The sequence below is a fragment of the Sus scrofa genome, chromosome 4, assembly GCF_054392235.1.
Source record: "Sus scrofa isolate SSC_HxYL_T2T_F1_AM1 chromosome 4, Sscrofa_HxYL_maternal_Yorkshire_Landrace_v2.0, whole genome shotgun sequence".
Lineage (NCBI taxonomy): Eukaryota > Metazoa > Chordata > Mammalia > Artiodactyla > Suidae > Sus > Sus scrofa.
The window spans coordinates 130,072,459-130,094,415 of NC_139386.1; the positions used below are offsets into that span (position 1 = coordinate 130,072,459).

The 21,957-nt window shown below is 40.5% G+C and overlaps 1 protein-coding gene across 8 annotated transcripts in view; it reads right to left on the reverse strand.

The window, feature by feature from the left end:
* The window catches only part of RPAP2 (RNA polymerase II associated protein 2), an 83,935-nt gene that overhangs the window by 53,453 nt on the left and 8,525 nt on the right, over positions 1–21,957 (reverse strand). For 5 of the 8 annotated variants that reach the window (XR_014844782.1, XM_003125906.5, XM_085024016.1 and 2 more), the window contains exons 3-7: positions 18,974–19,088; positions 16,461–16,559; positions 16,181–16,246; positions 13,720–13,808; positions 959–994 (exon numbers count right to left, since the gene is read on the reverse strand). Coding sequence is in view for 2 of the 8 variants with exons in the window: in XM_003125906.5 (XP_003125954.3) it covers positions 959–994; positions 13,720–13,808; positions 16,181–16,246; positions 16,461–16,559; positions 18,974–19,088 (405 nt within the window). In the remaining 6 variants the exon portion in view is untranslated. Of the gene's footprint in view, positions 1–810; positions 995–13,719; positions 13,809–16,180; positions 16,247–16,460; positions 16,560–18,973; positions 19,089–21,957 lie in introns of those variants that run through there. The other 3 variants (XM_085024013.1, XM_085024015.1, XM_085024011.1) reach the window with 3 other exon arrangements.

A 21,957-nucleotide genomic window follows, 5' to 3' on the forward strand; every position in this document is an offset into this window, starting at 1 on the left:
AATTCGACCTCTAGGAGCTGTAGCTCAGATCCCTCGCTGCTGTGGTATAGGCTGGCAGCTGCAGCTCTGATTCCACCCCTAGCGTGGGTACTTCCGTATGCCGTGGGAGCGGCCCCAGAAAGACCAGAAAAAAAAAAAAAAAAAAAAGGAAAGAAGGCTGTGGAAGGGAACAGAAAAAAGAGGACAAGTTCATTCCATATCAGTTAAGATTTTTTTAGTTAGAATCCAGCCTATATAACTACGGACTAAATCTTGTATCTGAAGTTAAGTATGATTTCAAAAAACACAGACAATTCAATTTTCAAGTGTTTCATACTTTCTCCTGGAATTGTAAGGTAATTATATTTTTCTATACTATTTGAAGCTATAAACTGAAGATTTACATCAATTAATAAATATCTCTTACTTTTACTCAATTCCATATAACTAAGGTAGTGACTAATAACCAGGAAAATTTATTCTGGGAGATAAAAAGGTATGTTTTGAGAGATGATCATGGTTGGGCAAGCAATACCATGAGGGAAGTTTAGGAAAAAAATCACAACTCAGAATGTCTATTACTGCCTTAGACACTTTCAAATAATTAAATAGCTGATATATTGTTTTGAAATTCTATAAAACTACAAAAACCTTTCAACAAATGTAATTGGCACAATCTGGTTGACAAAGAAGCACCGTATCTCAGATGGAAGCTGTGTTTGTGTCATATTTCAACAGGTTCAATTAGACTTCCTGGGTAGAAACAGCTGTACAGTAAATCATACAGATCAAACACATCATCTTATCATCACAAAAGAAAAAAAGCTGTACCAGGCAAATACTTCTCTGTGTGAGCCAGAACGGGCACGCACACAATGCATCATCAGCACAGGAAGTCCGAGAGTTCACCTCACCTGGTTTACTCAATGTTTCTACCAACATGGACCAGAGAAGGTAAACGATACTGATTCAGCCATACCTTTGTCCTTCCTGCAGCAGCTGAAAATCAGGGTGTCTGTGACAAAAACACAGAAACAAAAAACTGAAAGCAACTTGCAAGTCAAATACTTTCAACTGTTTGTTATATCCCTTTGGAAAGAAAATATAATTAAAAGAAACAGTTCATTTAAAGATTTTCTTAAGGAAAAAATTCAAGGGCATCATATTGTGAAACTCACCCATAAGAAATCTGGATTAATCTCATGTAAAATTTACTCGTATTTCAGGACTAAGTTCAATTTCTATGAGCCAATAAAGTTTTCCCTGACTAAGCTGCTAAAGCAAACCTCTCCCTTCTCGAAACACCAGAGTCATCACTGTCTGTACAGTTAACACACATTAATCATGTATTCCTTTGACCTAATACTAGAGATTCTATTTACATGTTTTACGTTTCATATGTTTTAAGTCTAGCTTCTTAACTAGACTACAAGCGTGTTGAGGGCAGAGTTTATGTATTGTAATTTTCCTGTATTTTCTTTGTATGTTCAACAAGACTTTTTTCCCCTAATTTCTGAGAACACAGTTGTACTGAAGGACAGATGTGAGCTACTGGGTCAGGGGACCCGATCTCATCCTGGGAATTATTCCAGTATGAGTAGCAGAAATCAGATCTGGCTGGGCATCCCAGATATTAAAAGAGGGGCGGAAAAAGCTCTGGGCCAAATACAAAGAGGAACAAATATAATCACAGCAAACGAATCCAAGATGACAGCAAAACTCTGTAAAGTACTTCTGAGTACTCAGAAAAACGCCTTCCAAAAACTGCAGAGCACATCCAGTGAAAGTAAATATTCAAAGCATTAAATAAACGGGTCAATATTCTTTTCTTCTCTTTGGCCACGCCCACAGCATATGGACGTTTCCGGGCCAGGGATCGAACCTACACCACAGGAGCAGCCCAAGCCGCTGCCGTGACAACACTGGCTCTTTAACCTGCTGCACCACAAGAGAACTCCTGGATCAATATTCTACGTTCACTGATAGACTCAATTCTTAAGCGGTCAGTTCTTCTCAACTTGATCTATCGATTCAATGCAATCCCAATCAAAACCCAGCAAATTATTCTGTGGGTATCGATGAACTGATGCCTAAGTTTTTTCGCAGAGGCAAAGACGCAGACTAGGTAACACAATATTGAAGAAGAAGAATGAAGTAGGAGAACTGACACTGCCTGAGTTCAGGACTCACTATAAAGCTACAGTAAGCAAGGCAGTGCAGTGAGATACTGTTGAAAGAAGAGTAAAAGGATCACTGGAGCAAAACTGGCCCGAAACAGACCCACAGGAATACAGTCACCCGATCTCCGACAAAGGAGCAGAGGCGACAAAATGGAGGAAAGCGAGTCTTCTCAACACATGATGTTCCACAGGCAAAAAAATTCATCTCGATGTAGACAATACACGCTCCACAAAAATTAAGGCAAAACGGATCACAGACCTAAACAGAAAATGCAGAACTATCCAACTCCCAGGAGAGATAATGCAGGAGAAAACCTAGATGACTTTTCAGATACGCACCAAACGCATGATCTGTGAAAAGAGAAATGCTAAGTTGGACGTCATTAAAATTAAGTTTCTCTTCTGTGAAAGACACTGTCAAAAGAATAAAAAGATCAGATTAGGAGAAAACATTTGCAGAATACTTATCTGATAAAGGACTGTTATCCAAAATACCAAAGCACACTTAACAATCAACAATAAGAAAACAACCCAATTAAAAAATAGGCCCAGGGAGTTCCCTGGTAGCTCACTGGGTTAAAGAACTGGCATTATCACTGCTGTGGCTCAGGCAGCTGCCGTGGCTCAGGTTCAAAGATAAACAGATTGTAAACAAGCATGTGAAAAGGTGCTCTAGGTCAGCAGGGAAATGCAAATTAAGACAATGAGCTACCACTCTCTCTATCAGAATAGACAAGATCCAAAGCACTGACAAGACCACAGGGTCTGAATGCTTCCATCCCCTGCCCACCATCATGTACTTACGTTAAATCCTAACCCAGTGGGATGGTATCAGGAGGTGGGGCCTTGGGGAGATGACTGGGTCATGAGGGCACATCTTTCTTGAATGGGATTAGCGTCTACATTTACAAGAGAGGTGAGAGGGAGAGCTTCCCCATCTACCACGCGAGGATACAACCAGAAGTCTTCCACACAGAAGAGGTCCTCACTCAGCCGCACTAGCAGCCTGACCTCAGATTTCCAGCCTCCACAGCTGTGAGAAGAAAGCCCTCCTGTTCGTAAGCTACCCAGTCTGTGCTAGTTTGTTACAGCAGCCTGAAAAGACCGAGACATGTGCTGAAGCCCTCATCAGAGAAGAAATCCAGAGGACACTTAAGCACACGGAGAGATGCTCCGCCTCATATGCTGTCAGACGAATGCAAATGAAAGTAATAATGAGCATGATTACACACCTCCTAGAATGGCCACAATCAGAGCAGCGACACTATCAAGTGCTGGCGAGCACGGGAAGCAGCAGAAACTCTCCTTCACTGCTGGTGGGAGGCCAAATGATACGCTCTCTGGGCAAGACATCTTGGAGACGTCTTACAAACTACACACGCTCTCACCATACAAGCCAGCAATCACACACCACGCCATCTGCGCAAAGGAGGTGAGAACTTACGGCTACACAAAAACTTGTATGCTGTGTTTACAGCAGCTCTATTCGTATCTGCCAAAACTTGGAGGCAATCAAGACGTCCTTAACTAGGTAAATGGATAATTACTATGGCAGACTGACAATGAAATGCTATTCAGCACTAAAACGAAATGAGCCACCATGCTATGAAGAAACAGGGAGAAACTCGAAGGCACTTTAGCAAGTACAAGAAGCCAGTTTAAAACGTTAGTCCAACTATATGACATTCTGGAAACGGTCAAACTATGGAGGCAGGAAAAAGATAAAAAGTTACTGGGGTTCGAGGGGTAGGAGGTGAACAGGTAGAGCTCAGAGGATTTTTAGGGCTATAAAACTACTCCGTGTGATAGCGTAATGGTAGATTCAAGTCACTATACCTTTGTCCAGACCCCAAACTGTACAATACCATGAGTGAACCCTAATGCGAACTATGGATGTGGGTGACAGTGACGTATGAGTGTAGCCTCATCAATTATAATAAATTCCAGAATTCCCGTTGTGGCTCAGCAGTTAACCAAACTGACTGGCATCTGTGAGGACATAGGTTTGATCCCTGGCCTGGCTCAGTGGGTTAAGGTTCCCGCCTTGCTGTGAGCTGGGTGTAGGTCAGAGATCTTGCGTTGCTGTGGTTGTGGCGTAGGCTGGTGGCTACAGCTCTGATTCGACCCCTAGCCTGGGAATCTCCATATGCCACAGGTGCAGCCCTAAAAAGCAAGAATAAAAAATAAGTTGTAACACACTGCATGTTGATGGGGGATATGGATAATGGGGGAGGTTATGCATGTGTGTGGGCAAGGGGGTTATGGGAAATCTCTGTACCTTCCTCTCCATTTTGCTGTGAATCTAAAATTGCTCAAAAAAAATCAATTGATAGAAAAAGAATAAATATAAGGAACTAGGTGTGCACTAAAAAGAAGCCAAAGCATGGAACATAAATCTCATTTAAAGAGCAAAAATAGGGCTGCCATGAAGGTCGTATTATAAAAAAACTTAGATTAAAAAAAGTCAAGCTAAATGGACAGATGGAACCAGAAGTCATTTGAGTTAGGACATTTAAAGGGTGCCAATTAAAAATAGAGTTGCAGGAACTTTTCTGTGTAATTAAACATCACAGTATCAATCATATAACTGTTGCCTAGATAATCCATTATCTTCTGTTCAGTCCAAGCGCAGGAGGCACTGCAGGGAGTGGACATGCTTGCCAAAGCTCTCCTAACTACAGGAGGCACTGCTAACTGACCAGGGCAGCCGCTTCCATTAACCCTCTCAGTACCACACCTCAGGCACACACCCTGCTCTAGAGGTTCCCCTGCAGTTCAGGGGTTCCCCCGAGACCAATAATAAAAATATTTAGAAGGAAAAGGCAAAATAAGGCAATCAGCAGTGAGTTGCTGGAGAGTAAAAATTGAATCTATTTTTAATTCTTCCTTAGTCTTTCGGCCAATCAAGGCGTGTCCTTTCCCACTCATCCAAATTATCCTGTTTTCCCGACCTCTTCCCACTCACGAAAACTGCAGTCACAGAGGCTACCTAGGTGTGGTGTTGCTCAAAGAAAACAAATGACACTGCTTGGACAGTGACTCGCCTGGACTGTTCCGGGGATATTTATAACTCCCATTAGGAGCTTTTTTAGCAGACCAAATAATACGCTAACGCTCACAACAGAGGGTTTTATTGCCTGTTGACTACTTCCTCCCACTTCCATTTGTGGTTCTCACTCTTCCCACCCCACACCCCGCCCAAGTCTTCCCGGCTAAGATGATCAAGGTTCTGTATCTTGCCGGTGTCTGGCATTTACCTGGTCCCACCTGATCCTGTCTGAGGATCACTGTTGGGAAGAAAATACGTGAGGACACAGGGATTCTCCACTGGATTCTTATATTAAATGGATGACCTGCAAACACAGGGCATATTTCATCATTCAATGAATTCTTTCAAAAATAAAATTCCGGGAAGTTCCCGTGTGGTGCGGTGGGTTAAGGATTGGGCATTGCCAGAGCTGGGGCGCAGGTTTGATCCCTGGTCTGGGAACTTCCACATGCTGTGGGGGCTGGCCAAAAAAAAAAAAATTTCTGAACTATTATACGTATGGAATATGCTGGATATGTTAAGTAATACAAAGAACAGGTTCCTATTCTTAAGGACCGTAAAATTTAATAGGAGAAAAATGCATGTTCTTAAGAGATTTACAAATAATAATCCTTATAAGAACGATGTAGCTATTATTATCATTCCCATGTTACAGATACAAAGACTGAGTACAGCTAGTAAGTGGTAAAGCCAGGAATCAAGCCCGGCTCATAAGAACTACACCCTTGCATCACACAATTCAAGAGAATATGTGCTAAGTACCATGAGAGAGAAGTTAGCTGCTACAGGAAATTAGAGACGGAAAACTTCCCGCTGAACCAATGAAGCAAAGCTTCAGATTCAGCTGGGCGTGTAAAATCCATATAGTTTGTATATGAAGATATTTGAGGCTAACACTTTGGATTTTACTCGGAGGTTTCACCTCACAAATGTCTCCCCCTTTTCTCTTTTCTTTCATTAAGCCACCATACTTATATCTAGCCTATCTCTAAAAAATAAAAACCCACCCTGTCCTTCCCCATTTTTTTTTTTTTTTTGCTTTTTAGGGCTGCACCCCTGGCATATGGAAGCTAAGGGTCGAATTGGAGCTATAGCTGCCAGCCTACGCCAGAGCCACAGCCACGCCAGATCCGAGCCTCGTCTGCGACCCACACCACAGCTCATGGCAACGCTGGATCCTCAACCCACTGAGCGAGGCCAGGGATGGAACCCACAACCTCATGGTTCCCAGTCAGATTCGTTAACCACTGTGCCACGACTGGAACTTCCCTATTTCATTGTCAAATTCTTTAAAGAAGCCTAAGCTCATCACTTCCAATTCCCTATCTCCTACTCAGTCCTCAACCCTTTGCCTCCTGAAATGCATATGCATTATTCTACTGAGATGACGCTCGCTAAGATCGCCAATTACCATGGGTCTGCTAAATCTAAAGGCTATTGTTCAGGGTTTTCCCTCCCTTTTTAAAGTAGGAGGAGTTACTGCTGTGGTGCAATAGGATCGGCAGCTGGGACGCGGGTTCAATCCCCGGCCTGGCACAGTGGGTTAAGGATCTGGTGTTGCCACAGCTGCCCCTTAGGTCAGATCTGACCCTGGCCTGGGAACTGTATATGCCGTGGGGCAGCCAAAGGAGAAAAAAGGAAAAGTAGAGAAGAAAGAATCAGTAGGAAAGGAGAGTTTGAAAGGGGAAGAAAATGAATCCTAAACTAAGGAAGAAACCATCAAGGAAGGCCTTGGTGGTGCGAGGAGGGGGGCACGGTAACAGAGGGTCCTACCGAGGAGGCTGAGACACGACAGAGCTTGTGACGGAAACGACGACGGTGAGGGGATACTGGTGTCAGTCGTAGGCTGTCGCTGCTATGAGGTGGGGGTTGGCTTCAAAGGTTAAGGAGAGGCGCAAATGTCTGCATGAATCATAGTCATTAAGAAACAAAGAACAAGCACGTGAGCGCAGAGCGGATACTACCCAGAACAGACTGGGACAGGGCCAAAAGCATGCAGCGTGCAGGCCTGGGTCCCAGACAAACCTGGGCGTGGGTCCCACATCTACATACATGAGCTGAATGTTCCTGAGTGAGTCACTAAAGCTCTCTGGGCCTCAGCGCCACCAGGACAAAATGAGGAACAGCGGGTGTTTCCCCAGGGATGCGGTGAGGCCTGCGTTAAACGGGATAGCTCACTTCAAGCACTGATGGTCTTATCTGAGAACATGAGCCAATCATCTTAAGCAACCGAAGCACCGAGAAAAAACAAAGAGAAAAGGATGGCTGAGGCTTGGGAAGGTGGACACGGGGAGGAGAAAAGTGAGAAGGAACCCACGACTGTTGGAGAGAGTGCTATGCAGCTGCTGCCTGTGGAGCTCAAGACAACCAGGTTAACGGGGTCTGCCGACCTAGAACAGAGCTGAGGCGGAGACAGGAGGTCAAAACCAGGTCACAGAGCACACTCAGGAGCCAGAGCTGTAGATGAGACAGAGGCTGTGGTCAGAGACGGGAAGCTCTTATTTCAAGATCTTGGAGGCAGAATAGTTCCAAATACGAATGAGGTACAAGGATGGCTGAATCAAGGGCTAATCGAAAAGTAAAACAAGAATTATTAAAACAAAATTCAGTTTCTAATGAGGGGGGAAATTAGCATATATTAAGGGCTTATTTTAAGGTAGGTGAACTTTTTTTAATTGTGGTAGAACATACATAAAATACACCATTTAAAAAAAATTTGGCTATAGTTCAGCGGTATGAAGTACATTCCCATTTCCGGGCAATGATCACCATTCTTCTCTAGAACTTTCTCACCTCCCCACACTTTCTGCCAGTAGGTGGTTTTGCATACTATCTCATTTAATCCTCATATAACTTACAACTTTATTTTGACAGATGAGGCAACTGAAGCTCTGAGAGGTTAACTGCCTTTCTAAGATCATTTCAGGTATCAAGTAGCACATTTAATTCAGGTTTTACAAAGTCTAAACTCTAACATGTTGCCTCTAATTAAAGTCAGAAGAAAAGAACCCCCAAGGTTGTGAGGAGATACATCATCATTACTGAACCCCCACAGATGCTAACTTTACTATTTTCCTCTCCTTGGTTTCACCTTTCTGACTTCACATAAAGAAAACTGCACTAAACAGTTTATGACTGAACTGAATACCCTGATTCCAGATGTACAAAAGGCAGGTTGGATTAGACAGAGTGGAAAAAATTAAAGTCATTTTAGAAAAGGGGAGACTGGTATCTGACACCAAGATAAACTAACATTGAGCTTAACGAGGTATTGGACAAAAGGTTCAATATACAACTTTGTTGTGGGCGTCAGCTGTGTTAGAAAGACAGCAAGTTACAGTGCTCCTTCTTGTCTGTCTCTTTTTAGATGACACTCTAAAGTGCTGTCTTTGTTAAAAGCCCCATTTCTCTTCACCCTAAGTCAGTACCTTCCGAATCCCTGCCAAGTGTACGTTGTCTCCATCAAGGTAAAAACTCCATTTAAAACCAAGTAACCATGCTAAAAGATGCCTTCAAGCTGGTTCTTCATCAACATTTCACATCATCTTCATGAAAGGATAAATCTGACGATTACCTGTACCATTCGCCAAGGAAATCTAAAACTAGAACCAACAGGCCAAGAGACATTGGGGGTGGGGGGTGGGAACGTGTATGTTACACACAAACCAAAAGAAGCAGTAAGCTACAATTCCCCCCCATGGTAGGAATTTTTCAAATATAATTTGAGACATGTTAAAACCTGTTTCAGACAGTTTTTATTCTGTCTACCAAGCGAGAGAGCTAGCTGTCCAGGAAGAGGTTATAGAAGTTGTTCGGCAGAGGTTTTTGGCTTCCGCACCTCTGAGATTATACTGTTTGTTGCCAAGAAGCCTGTGTGAAAACCCCCTTCTCTGGGCCACATGATGGCGCTTTCAGCTCTGTCAGCATTAACCATTCACCCCAATTTCATTTGCTAAATCAAAACTTGATTCTCAACATTTGTCCTTCCTTCTCAGTTTTAACTCCTAATTTTTTGGGTTACAATTCAAGAAACTCCCCTCCTTCAAAGACTTGTCAGAGCCTAAAGTCAACCAAACAGGGTTTATAAATGTAACTATAAGACTACCAAAACCAACATGTGGTCTCCAAGGAACAAAACTGTATGTGGTCTGTTTCTGGCCACCAAGTGGGTGAAAAATTTCTAACTTACAACAGGAAAAGCATCATACTGCGTCACGACCCAGGCCATCTAGGTCAGTGTTTTTGTCTCTGCAAGGGCATCAGGAGACATGCTGTGAGAAGCACTGCTGCTGACCATGACATTCAAGACATACTCCAGGTATTTTCCCCTTCCTAATGACAACAAGCAAGGGGCTTTAACACCTCTAAGACGCTTTCTGATTCCAAAGCCTCAACAGAAGCATGGAATGAGAACTCATGAATCTGAGTAAACCCTGAATCAACTTACACATTTTTACCAATGAGGTGGTGAGTCTACTACGGAACAAAATAATACCTGAGAAATGTTAAAAGGCACTATAGGTTTTAGTATTTTAGAATCTGGTGAGTATTATAGTAGCTTCCACAATAATGTAAGAAAAACCAAATTAAGTCAATTTTAATATCCTATTTCCAAATCATATGTAAGATCATGGTGTCCCTGAAAATGTAAACTTCAGGTTGTCTTGGACTACCGTAAAATACAAAACACTCTCGGTGTTTCTCCATAATTTAAAAACTTTGATTCAATCCTTTATCAACCTTTATCTTTTACAGCCTGAAGAGTTCAAGTTACTTGAGTCAGTAATTGTTCTAAACTCTGAAATGAGACAGACTTTCCACCAAGGTAGTACAAATTTCCCTAGGCTTACGTTGATAATTTTCATCATTTTTACCAATAAGACATTCCCTTATCTAGAAAACTTTCACTCTAGCAGGAGCAACTGACTTAGAACTGTGAAACATTAGAACTAAGGGGAGCTCGGGTTAAACACAATATTGTACTTCAAAATTAGGAAAATGAGATTGAGTGCTGATAACACTTTCTTATGGTAAAACAAATAAAAACCTAAGCTAGATCCAAGAAAACAGTGCTCTTAAATCTGCAGATCAGGACCAACCAATTAAGGGGGCTGCAACCAGCATTTTGAAAACACAACAGAGTAGAAAATATCAGAGGCTTTTCATGTAGTGAGATAAAAATTGTTTCATAAAACTTTTGCTTCAGTTCCATGTATATACTAGATAATGTAAAATACATATACAACAGTCAAAAATTTTGGAAATCAACCATAGATACAGAGACCAAACAAGTAGTTGCCAGAGAGGAGGGGTGTGTGGGGGGGTAAAATAGGTGCAGGGGATTAAGAGGTTCAAACCTCCAGTTATAAAAAAGTAAGCGTTGGAGATACGACATACAGCATAAAGGGTACGGTCGATAATACTGTAATAACATTGTACAGAAACAGAAGGATACTAGACGTATCATGATCATTCCATAATGCATGCAAATGTCAAATCACTATTTAATAACCAGAAACTAACAAAATATTACATGACAACTAAATAGCAATTAAAAAAAAAAGATTTTGGAGGTCATTACAACACCTAATTCCGAGTGGATTTTAGAATTTATTCCTATTTTAAAATAATAAAAATAGTAATATAATAAAATCATGACTTGAAATGATGATGATGCTATAGAGTTAATTATTATTACAACTCACCCTAAGCTAATAAAAATATCTCTGCTTTAAACACTGAATGTTGCCATTAAAAGCCATTTTTCCTCTTTAGGTTCTGAACGTTATACCCCTTTCATATGTGAACAGACTTTCTTCAAAATACCACAGTTCTGTAGTTTATATCAACAATAGCTAGAGAAGCTTTTTTAAAGAATACTCAAGCCTAGACTTCTAATTAGCACACAGGACAATATCATTCTTGGTGGAAGCACAGTGACCTCTAGTGGGTTCATGAAATAAAGTGACAGAATCGCTGCCCCAAGAGTTTAGAAATTAAGGGAACACTGATGCATCCAGACATGACAAATACGGGTAAGGCTGCACACAGACGAGTACTGCACACAAATAAGGAATACAGCTGCACTATGTGCAACATGACAGCTGTACACTTAGAGCTGACGCACTGGTTCTTTTCCATCAAGAGGAATATAATCAAAGAACCCCATCCTTGTTCACAATCTACAACTAGCTTAAGAAATACACTTAATTTTTGTGAGCCAGTTTGATAATGAAGTTTGACTGAATTATTTCTAAGGACGCTTTCGGGTTTTTTCATTATGATCCTTTCTCTAATTCATCTTTTACGCCAGTGCCAGACTAAATTCTGCTCAAAAACACCTGATGGCTCCTCAGTACTTAGAGACGTACCACACTTAGCCAAGCCCCTCGATAGGTGTCAAGCCTGTCATTATTTTGTACTTTTTCCCAACATACATCCTTACTTCCAGTGAGCAAATGTTCTCACTACGTCCTTCCCATGCCCGCCTGCTCCCAGGAGTTTGCTTCCTGTCCTCTGCTTACAGTTTCCGCTGTGCAATGGTCTATTCTAACTTACACTGCAGGACCCCAAGAGAAAAAGTGTGAGTTTGTTTCACTCTATGTGTTGCTCTGCTGTCCCAATGAGACTGAAATGTACCCACGGATTGGGTTTTAAACACGTCTGTGTACACGCGCACACACATGCACAGCCTGTTGGGTTAGTAAGAACATAACTACACACTTGAAATGTAAATTAAATTGATTACTGTAGGGAACCCAAGGCCATTTTCATCTTTCTTTTTTACTGAGGTAGGAAAAGGCATACAGATAAAATAGAATTTCAAGAACCACAAATATAAATCAACAGAGCTTCATGATTTGGGGAAAAGTGAGAGTGCTAAACCTAGGATGATGAGATTTTAGGGAAAAGATTAGAACGGAGAACCGTTTTAAATCAGCTGAAGGAAGTACCAATACCTACAGGTGAAGGAAGCAGAGATGGCAGGAAGGGTGACCTATCATGCGGTTCGCAAGCTGCGCTAAACGAGCAGCTAAACGAGCAGGCGAGCTTCAACACGTACAGAAGAGCAATTCGGGGGCCAAGCTGGGAGCGACTCAAGGAAACACTGGTCTTAACACAGGAAATGGAACTGGGTGCTGCTGCAGGACTTCAGGGGCAGCTCTGGTGTCAAGGAATGTCAAGAAAAGAGGCAAACGTGAGAATCGCTACCTCTTTTTTCCTCCAAACAAGAGAGTCAGACGCACTCGGGGAGAAATGATGAGCAATTCCGACCTCACCACGCTCACTGCCTTTCACAAAGGCCACGACGCCTACAGCACGTACCCTGCACCACGCGGGCCTGCGTCCGCAGGTGAAGGTGTCAACAGCACCACGGCTGCTAACTGAACATACAGCAGTGTCACGGTTCCTTGCGTGTCGGATAAGACTTGACGTTTATTTAGTCTTATGTAGTCCTATTTTACCCCAAATAACACTACCTTGTGTTATTTATTCATTATAATGTTCATTACCAAGCAAATTACTTGAGACATTATCTCATTAATTTAAGCCTCTGTTTGGAATTTCTAGACAATATGGTTTAATTATATAATAATAATTTTTGTTACCTTTTAAATATTATTATACCATCTTCTCAGTAATAAATTCTCTTTCAAATTCAGCAACTACTAAAATGTAATAAATTCTCTTTCAAATTCAGCAACTACTAAAATGCTATTTTTTTTTATTATAATTTTTTATTTGTCTTTTTAGGGCTGCACCAGTGGCACATGGAGGTTTCCAGGCTAGGGGTCTCGATCAGAGTTGTAGCTGCTGGCCTACACCACAGCCACAGAAACACAGGATCTGGGCTGCATAGCTCATGGCAACGCTGGATCCTTGGCCCACTGAGTGAGGCCAGGGATCGAACCCGTGCCCTCATGGACGCTGGTTGGGTTCGCTAACTGCTGACCCACGACGGGAACTCCAAATGTTATATTTAAACTTTTCTCAAGAGGTAAAATCCCAAGAACGTCTATAAACTTTTCTGCTAAAAATGACTCTTTAAATTGGCTTTCTTTAAATTTATAAAATATTACAGTAATTTTTAGTAAAGACTAAGTGAATTAGTAACCTGAACTTTTTAACCTTACTATATAGTTTCCTGACAACACAGTGAGTTAGGCTGCTTCCCAAAATCCAGTATCTTCTGGAAAAATTTAAAATTCTTACCCCAGGATTATTACATTAATAGGATTAATAGAAATAGCCACCACAGCAGAAAGCAAAGTTCAGATTTTGTGCTTAAAGCTAAAATAGCAAACAACTAACATTTCTGTAAGTTAATTTTCTGATTTTAAGTGTAAAATCCTTAATAGTTCTGCTTGAGATACAACCATTTCCCCACAACTAAAATGTATACAGTAAATGCATCCCAAAGAAAATCAGACCTGTTCTCTACATATCTCAAAAGGCAGAAAGAAATTATTAGAATACATGAATAAACGTATATGGAATGATTTAAATTACCTTTCTTCTTCTCGAACCCACACCGGAGTTTTAGGAATTTGTGCTTGGAAAAGCTTAGATGCTTTATAACAAAAATTGCTGCAAAAACACTGAAAAGAACATTTAAAAACCAGCAAATTATTTTTCTTATTGTGAAACACACCTTACATGCACAAGAGAATATAAAATATAAATATGTAGTTCAGAGAAAAAAAAACGAAATCCACTGAATCTCCCAGCCAGGGTAAGAAGGAAAGTAGAGAACCTTGCAGGCTTCTACGTGTCCCTCCCTGATGGCATCTCTCTCCGAGTTCCCCAGAGGCAACCACTATCATCACGGGTTCTGCGTTACTCCTTTGCTTTCCTTCAGTTTTGCTACCCACATACATTTCCTATAAAATACATCATTCAGTTCTGCTTACCTTTAAACTTTGTCTACATGGAACCATATAGTTACATATTCCTAGAGTCCTCTCTTCCATGTTATGTTTTTGAGATTCATTTGTGTAGGTATAGTTTATTCATTTATACAGTGTATTATATGTCAATGCCTAAGTATTCCACCCTTTAGTTACTGTTTTTTTTTTTTTTTTTTTTTTGCTATTTCTTGGGCCGCTCCCGCGGCATATGGAGGTTCCCAGGCTAGGGGTCCAATCGGAGCTGTACCCACCGGCCTACACCAGAGCCACAGCAACATGGGATCCGAGCCGTGTCTGCGACCTACACCACAGCTCACGGCAACGCCGGATCGTCAACCCACTGAGCAAGAGCAGGGACCGAACCGTCAACCTCATGGTTCCTAGTCGGATTCGTTAACCACTGCGCCACGAAGGGAACTCCCCTTTAGTTACTGTTAAGGCTGAGTTTTAACTTTTAGTTATCATTACAATGTTACTATGAACCTTTTTTTAATTATAATTTTTTAAATTAAAAACCGTGGTATAATACACAAAATTTATCATCGAAGCATTTTTACCTGTACAATTCAGAGGCATTAAGTGCTTTCTTACTGTTGTGCAACTGTCACCATCATCCATCTCCAGAACTCTCTTCATCTTGCAAGAGTGAAACTCTATACATATTAAACAATAACTCCCCATTTTCACCTCCCCGACTGACAAACACAAGTCTACTGTCTGTCTCTACAAATTTGACTACACATTACCTCATATAAGTAGAATCGTATAGTATTTTGTCTTTTGTGCTGCCTTCTCTTACTTAGCATAATGTTTTCAGATCATTCAGTTGCAGCTTGTGCCCAAATTTCCTTCCCTTTTAAGACCATGTAACAGTCCGTGCTATGTGTGTACATATTTTGCTCACCCTACGAGGAACACTCACACCCTCCCCACTATGTACGTATAGGTTAGTGCACACGGACAAGGGTGGACACAGAAGAAGAGGAGAATGGCCACAAAGACCGTGTAAACTTGACCACCTATTTGACTCTGCCAAGCTGCTTCTCAAAAAGATTGTACCAATTCTTATTGGACCAGAGTATAAAGAGTTACTAATATCGTCAGATTTCTAAAATTTTGCTACTTTAGGGGCTGCAAAAATGTAACTCAGTGTGTTTTTATTTGCTGTTTTCCTAACTACTGATGAGGCTGGAGCATCCTTCATATATTCATGAACCATTCAGATTCCTTCCATAAAAATTTTTTAATCAAGTTTTTTACCTTTTTTTATAGATGATGTGTTCTAGTTATGAATCTGTGGGCAGTTATATGTGAGAAGTATAACTCCTGATTTGTAGCTTACCTTTTCACTCTTTTTTAGAAACTTCTAATAAGCAAACATTTTCAATTGTTTCTAGTCTATGGTCTATAATTTTCTATTTATTTAAGAAATTCTCTCTAGTTGAAGTTGATAAAGATATTCTCCCATAATGTCTTTGAGAAGGTTTGTCTTTTACATTTGGGTTCTTAATCTACCTAAAAGTGAGCTTGTTATATACACAGAGATAGAGTTTTCACTTTTTTGGAATGGATAATTGTGCCACTACTATGTATTTAAAAATCCATCCTTGGGCACAGTCTTTAAGGCATTACATTAGCCTGCTGTGGCCCCCTTCACCTGGTAAAGCAATAAAGCTACCTTTTTCTCCTTCACCCCCAAAAATAAAAAAATTAAAAATTCATCCTCTCTCCACTGATCTAAAATACTCCTGATGTCATATACCCAGTGTCCATGTAAGGAGTGCCTCTGTTTCTGGCCCTCTGTTCTGTTCTATGATTCACTTGCCTGAATTTGTGCCAATATGCACCTTTAATTTTTAAAGGTCTGTATATCAACTAAAGTGTAAGCAAAGAGTTTTCTTCTTTTTTTTTTTTTTTAACATTTTGAATGAAATTATTTACAAATGAAAAACTCTTAATATGGCTATTTTCTACAAGGCGAAAATTTAAAGGCCTATTTTTAGAATCCCATTTAGTGTAATATTATATATCCACTGCCACATTGAAAATGCCTTTAAACTTACCTTTCTTTCAGTAATATCATAGACTTTATTGGTTCTGGTAGAAATTTTGTATTTCTGTTTTGGTACCTAAAGAAAAGAAAATACAGCTTACAAAAAAATTCAAGTAATAAACATGAACTTCATAGTTACCAAGATTAAGTCATCTATGGAGCATATCTTAGGCTAACCCATGTCATTCGTTCATGACCTCAGTTTCATTTATTACTCTTTCTACACAATTTTTTTTGCTAAATATAAAAATTAATAGTCTACATCTTAAAAAAAAAAAGTAGTTACTTACAATTCCTAGCTTCTTCTGACATAAGGGATAGCCGCAGAGTTTGATAATAGCACGCTCGTCCACGACGTCACTGTAGTGAGCAGGTGTGATGAACTTCCCCTGCAGTGAAATGATATGGACATTTCCCATCAGATGACTGGAAAAATTTATCAGCTCTCTAAGCCTCGTCAGTCTCATCTGAAAACACAGGGATCAGAACAGTACCTATCTCACAGGTGTGATGTTAGAAACAGAGGAGAAAATAAAGGAAAAGCACTCAGAAAAGTGCTTCTCAACACACAGTAAATACTCAAAAAATGTTAGTTAGCTATTATTTAAAAAAACTCACAACCCCCCCCCAAATTTCTGCTATGCATCTTTGTAGATTATAAAATTCATGAAATAATTCTGAGGCAGGAGGAAAAAGTAATCTATAGTGATTGCTATAACAAAGGAAAATACTGATAGTGTATTTTATTTCAAAAAAAGCATTACTCAGGAGATCCCATTGTGGCTCGGTGGTAATGAACCTGACCAGTACCCATGAGGATATGGGTTCAATCCCTGGCCTGGCTCAGTGGGTTAAAGGATCTGGTGACGTTGTGAGTTGTTGTGTAGGTCACAGATGCAGCTTGCATCTGGCATTGCTTGACTATGGCATAGGCCAGCAGCTACAGCTCTGATTCGACCCCTAGCCTGGGAACCACCATATGCCACAGGTGCAGCCCTAAAAAGACCAAAAAAGTATTACTCAAAAATAAACCAAATAAAATAAGATATAACTTCAACTTTTTTCTTTTTTTTTTTTTTCTTTGTCTTTTCTAGGGCTGCACCTGCGGCATATGGAGGTTCCCAGGCTAGGAGCCTAATCGGAGCTACAGCTGCCAGCCTAAGCCAGAGCCACAGCAATGCCAGATCTGAGCCACATCTGCTACCTACACCACAACTCAAGGCAACACCGGATCCCTTAACCCACTGAGCGAGACCAGGGATCGAACCCGAAACCTCATGGCTCCTAGTCGGATTTGTTAACCACTGAGCCATGATGGAAACTCCCTATTTTTTTTTTTTTCCTTTTCACAGCCACACCTGAGGCATATGGTAATTCTCAGGCTAGGGGTCCAGTTGAGCCGCAGCTGCAGGCCTATGCCACAGCCACAGCAAACTGGATCCGAACCACACCTGTGACCTACACTGCAGGTCCTTAACCTGCAGCAACACCGGATCCTTAACCCACTGAGCGAGGCCAGGGATCAAATCTGCATCCTCGCAATCACTATGTTGGGTTCACTGAGCACAATGGGAACTCCCTCCACTTCACCTGATTTTTAAAGCACAATCTTAAAAACAAAGTATACCAAGTATACTATACCATATAAACCTGACTGCTAATCAGATTCGTTTCCACAATTATACCAAAGGTGTAACTGTGACTTCTGAACAAACATTTGTGCAAAATCTTTCATCTTCTGAAAAAACTGTGCAGAACAGTAATAAGCTAACACCGAATATTTTTCTTTGACATCTTCAGGTTTAAATAATCTCAGTTCTTGAGATTATTTTTTAGTTTTTGTTTTTTAAAGGGACCGAACTACTTTCTATTGAGTGTGACATAAGGTATTTGTTTCAAATGATGCTTTTCTGGTTTGTCTTTAGACTCACTGAATGTGGCGATGCTGATGCAGTTACCTACATCGATTTAAATGTTATCATATTTATATTCCTCTTGCTTAGGAAAATCTCTGGGCCACACTAAGAGCTATTTCTGTAATAAAAGTGCTGAGCTTTAATTTTCCATTTCTTTTTTCTTAGGGATTACAAAGACATAACAGAAATTTGCATTCAAATTTTTTATGCAATAAAGCCATTAAAGAAACTCCCCCTAAAATGTAATACAGATTATAATTCTCCTGTTATGCGTTAAACCATAAATGATCCAGATGTCAGGTTTTTAAAATATCAAAATTAATGAAATAACATTAACAAAAATAATGATCTATTACTAAAGTAGAATAACATACAGAACATGAAAAATGATGAGGGGATCAGCAGTGCAAAACAGTGAAAATCAAGTGAGATTAACAGACTGGTTAAAGAACTACTACTAAGGGGTAAAACATGCATGTCATCTTTCATTAGAGCATCTTGAAGTCATTCAGAGCCAGGAACGCATAACCTTTGATTATTTTATTTTAATTAATTTATTTTTATTTAAGGGACACACTGGTGGCATATGGAGGTTCCCAGGCTAGGGGTCAAATTGGAGTTACAGCTGCTGGCCTACACCACAGCTCATGGCAATGCAGGATTAACTCACTGAGCAAGGCCAGGGAGAGAACCTGTGTCCTCATGGATGCTAGTCAGATTTGGTTCCACGGAGCCATACCAGGAATTCCTGATTATTTTTTAAATGCACAAATTATATAGCATCTGACTGACAACAGATTCAAAGACTTCAATAATGCAAGGGAAGTTTCATGTTACCTAGATTTCATTATCTTATATGATAAAAATAGTAATTTATCAACACATACACATTCCTTTAGGAATTCTTCCGTTATATTCTCCTCTAGAAGCTGTTCAACAATACATAGAGCTTTTCTCTCAAACTCAATCTTCTTTCTGATAGCTGCTTCTAGTTCTGCTTTCCTAAAATAAAAAAATACATATATTTATTCTACTTATAAGTGATAGCATAGCCAATTTCCTATGTTTTAAAATACAACATTAACATCTTACTATTTTGCTATTTGAGTTAAATATATATTCTTAAATGCTGTTACTTTCTAATACTTTGCAAAAAAGAAAAAAGCTACTTGTTACACTGTACACATTAACACCTGCCATAAAAACATCCTTGACTTGCAGAGCTCAGAGAACAAGATCTTACAGACTCTTACAGGAAAGAAAATGAGATGAAATCGTTTTGTTAGAGTTTATATACTCTATCGTTTGTGTGTACCGAAAAAATAGAAGTTTTCCTCTGAAATCATTAGAATTTAGAAGAGATAGTGAGGAAAAAGATGATTTTGGCTGATCTTACAGGTAAAAATTACTTTGTGTCAAGTCTCAAAAGCTAACCAGTGGCTGGCTCAATTTGACAGGACAGCCATATCTGCAGAGATGAATTTATTCATTTTTTTTTTTTTTAATCTTTTGTCTTCTAGGGTCACACCTGTGGCATATGGAGGTTCCCAGGCTAGGGGTCTAATCAGAGCTGTAGCTGCCAGCCTACACCACAGCCACCTCAACGCCAGATCTGGGCCGCATCTACAAACTACACCACATTTCACTGCAACACCGGATCCTTAATCCACTGAGCGAGGCCAGGGATCAAACCTGAAACCTCGTGGTTCCTAGTCGGATTCATTTCCATTGCACCACTGATGGGAACTCCTGTAGTTATAGTTACGTACTTTTGTTGTAGTCTTTTTCTTTTTTTTTTTTTTTTGATCCTTTTAGGGACGCTCCTGTGGCATATGGAAGTTCCCAGGCTAGGGGTCAAATCAGGGCTGCAGCTGCTAGCCTATGCCAGAGCAACGCCAGATCCAAGCCATGTCAGTGACCTACACTGCTGCTTGCAGCAATACCAGATCCTTTAACCCACTGGGTGTGGCCAAAGATCGAACCCGCATCCTCATGGATACTGGTCAGACTCGTCAGCTGCTGAGCCGCAATGGGAACTCCCTAAAAATCTTATTAAATAACTATATGACGATGCAGCTCAGGAAAACACCAATCTTCCTAAGAGGGCTGGACCTTGTCCTGGCACCAGTGGCACTCTTTGCTGGCCCCACACATGGTAAATATAAAAGCAGAGGGGATCTAATCAAACAACTGGCCAGAAGACAGTGGTTCTCAATTCAAGCTGAACTTTAGGACCCTCTGGTGAGGTTGCTTTTTTTTTTTTTTTTTTTTTTTTTTGTCTTTTTGTTGTTGTTGTTGTTGTTGCTATTTCTTGGGCCGCTTCCGTGGCATATGGAGGTTCCCAGGCTAGGGGTTGAATCGGAGCTGTAGCCACTGGCCTACGCCAGAGCCACAGCAACGCGGGATCCGAGCCGCGTCTACAACCTACACCACAGCTCACGGCAACGCCGGATCGTTAACCCACTGAGCAAGGGCAGGGACCGAACCCGCAACCTCATGGTTCCTAGTCGGATTCGTTAACCACTGCGCCACGATGGGAACTCCCAGGTTGCTTTTTTGTTTTGTTTTGTTTTTTTAAGATATTGTGCTCACCCTGAGAAAGAAAAATGGAGCTGAAGAATCAGACTCCCTGACTTCAGACTATACAAGGTTACAGTAATCCATACAGTATGGTATTGGCACAAAAACAGAAATATAGATAATGGAACAGGATAGGAAGCCTAGAAATAAACCCATGAACCTATGGTCAACTAATCTATGACAAATGAAGCAAGAATATGCAATGGAGAAAAGACAGTCTCGGAGTTCCCGTCATGGTGCAGCAGGAACAAATCCGACTGGGAACCATAAAGGTTGCAGCTTTGATCTCTGGCCTTGCTCAGTGGGTTAAGGATCCGGCATTGCCGTGAGCTGTGGTGTAGGTCTCAGACGCAGCTTGGATCCTGTGTGGCTGTGGCTCTGGCATAGACTGGTGGCTACAGCTCTGATTAGACCCCTAGCCTGGGAATCTCCATATGCCGCAGCTGCAGCCCTAGAAAAGGTAAAAAGACAAAAAAAAAAAAAAAAAAAAAAAAAGTCTCTTCAATAAGTGGTGCTGGGAATCCTGGACAGCTATATATAAAAGAATGAAATTAGAACATGCTCTTACACCACACACAAAAATAAACTCACAATGCTTTAAAGATCTAAATGTAAAACCAGTAACTATAAAACTCTTAAAAGAAAATACAGGCAGAACACAATGACATAAATATCTTTTTGGGTCCAACCTAGAGTATTAAAATAAAAACGAAAGTAAACAAATGGGACCTCACAAAAACGCTCAACAAAATTTGAGCCAATTGAATCCAACAGCACACAAAAAAGATCATACACCAGGACCAAGTGGGATTCATCCCAAGTTCACAAGGATGGTCCAACATGTGCAAATCAATCAACATCATACACCACATTCACAAAAGTAAAAAACTACATGATGATCTCAATAGACACAGAAAAAGCATTTGACAAAGTCCAACATCCATTCACGATAAAAACTCTTACAAAGTGGGTATAGAGGGAAAAACAAAGAAACCCACAGCAAATATAATACTCAATGGAGAAAAGCTGAAAGCCTTCCCACTAAAATCTGGAACAAGACAAGGATGCCCACTCTCACCACTTTGGTTCAACATAGTTTTGGAAGTCCCAGTCACAGCAAGTCGACAAAAGCAATACAAGGTATCCAAATTGGAAGAGAAGAGGTAAAACTGTCCCCCTATGCAGATGACATGATACTAGGCATAGAAAACCCTAAGGACTCCACCAAAAAACTACTTGAACTGATCAACAAATTCAGCAAAGTAGCAGGATACAATATTAACATTCAAAA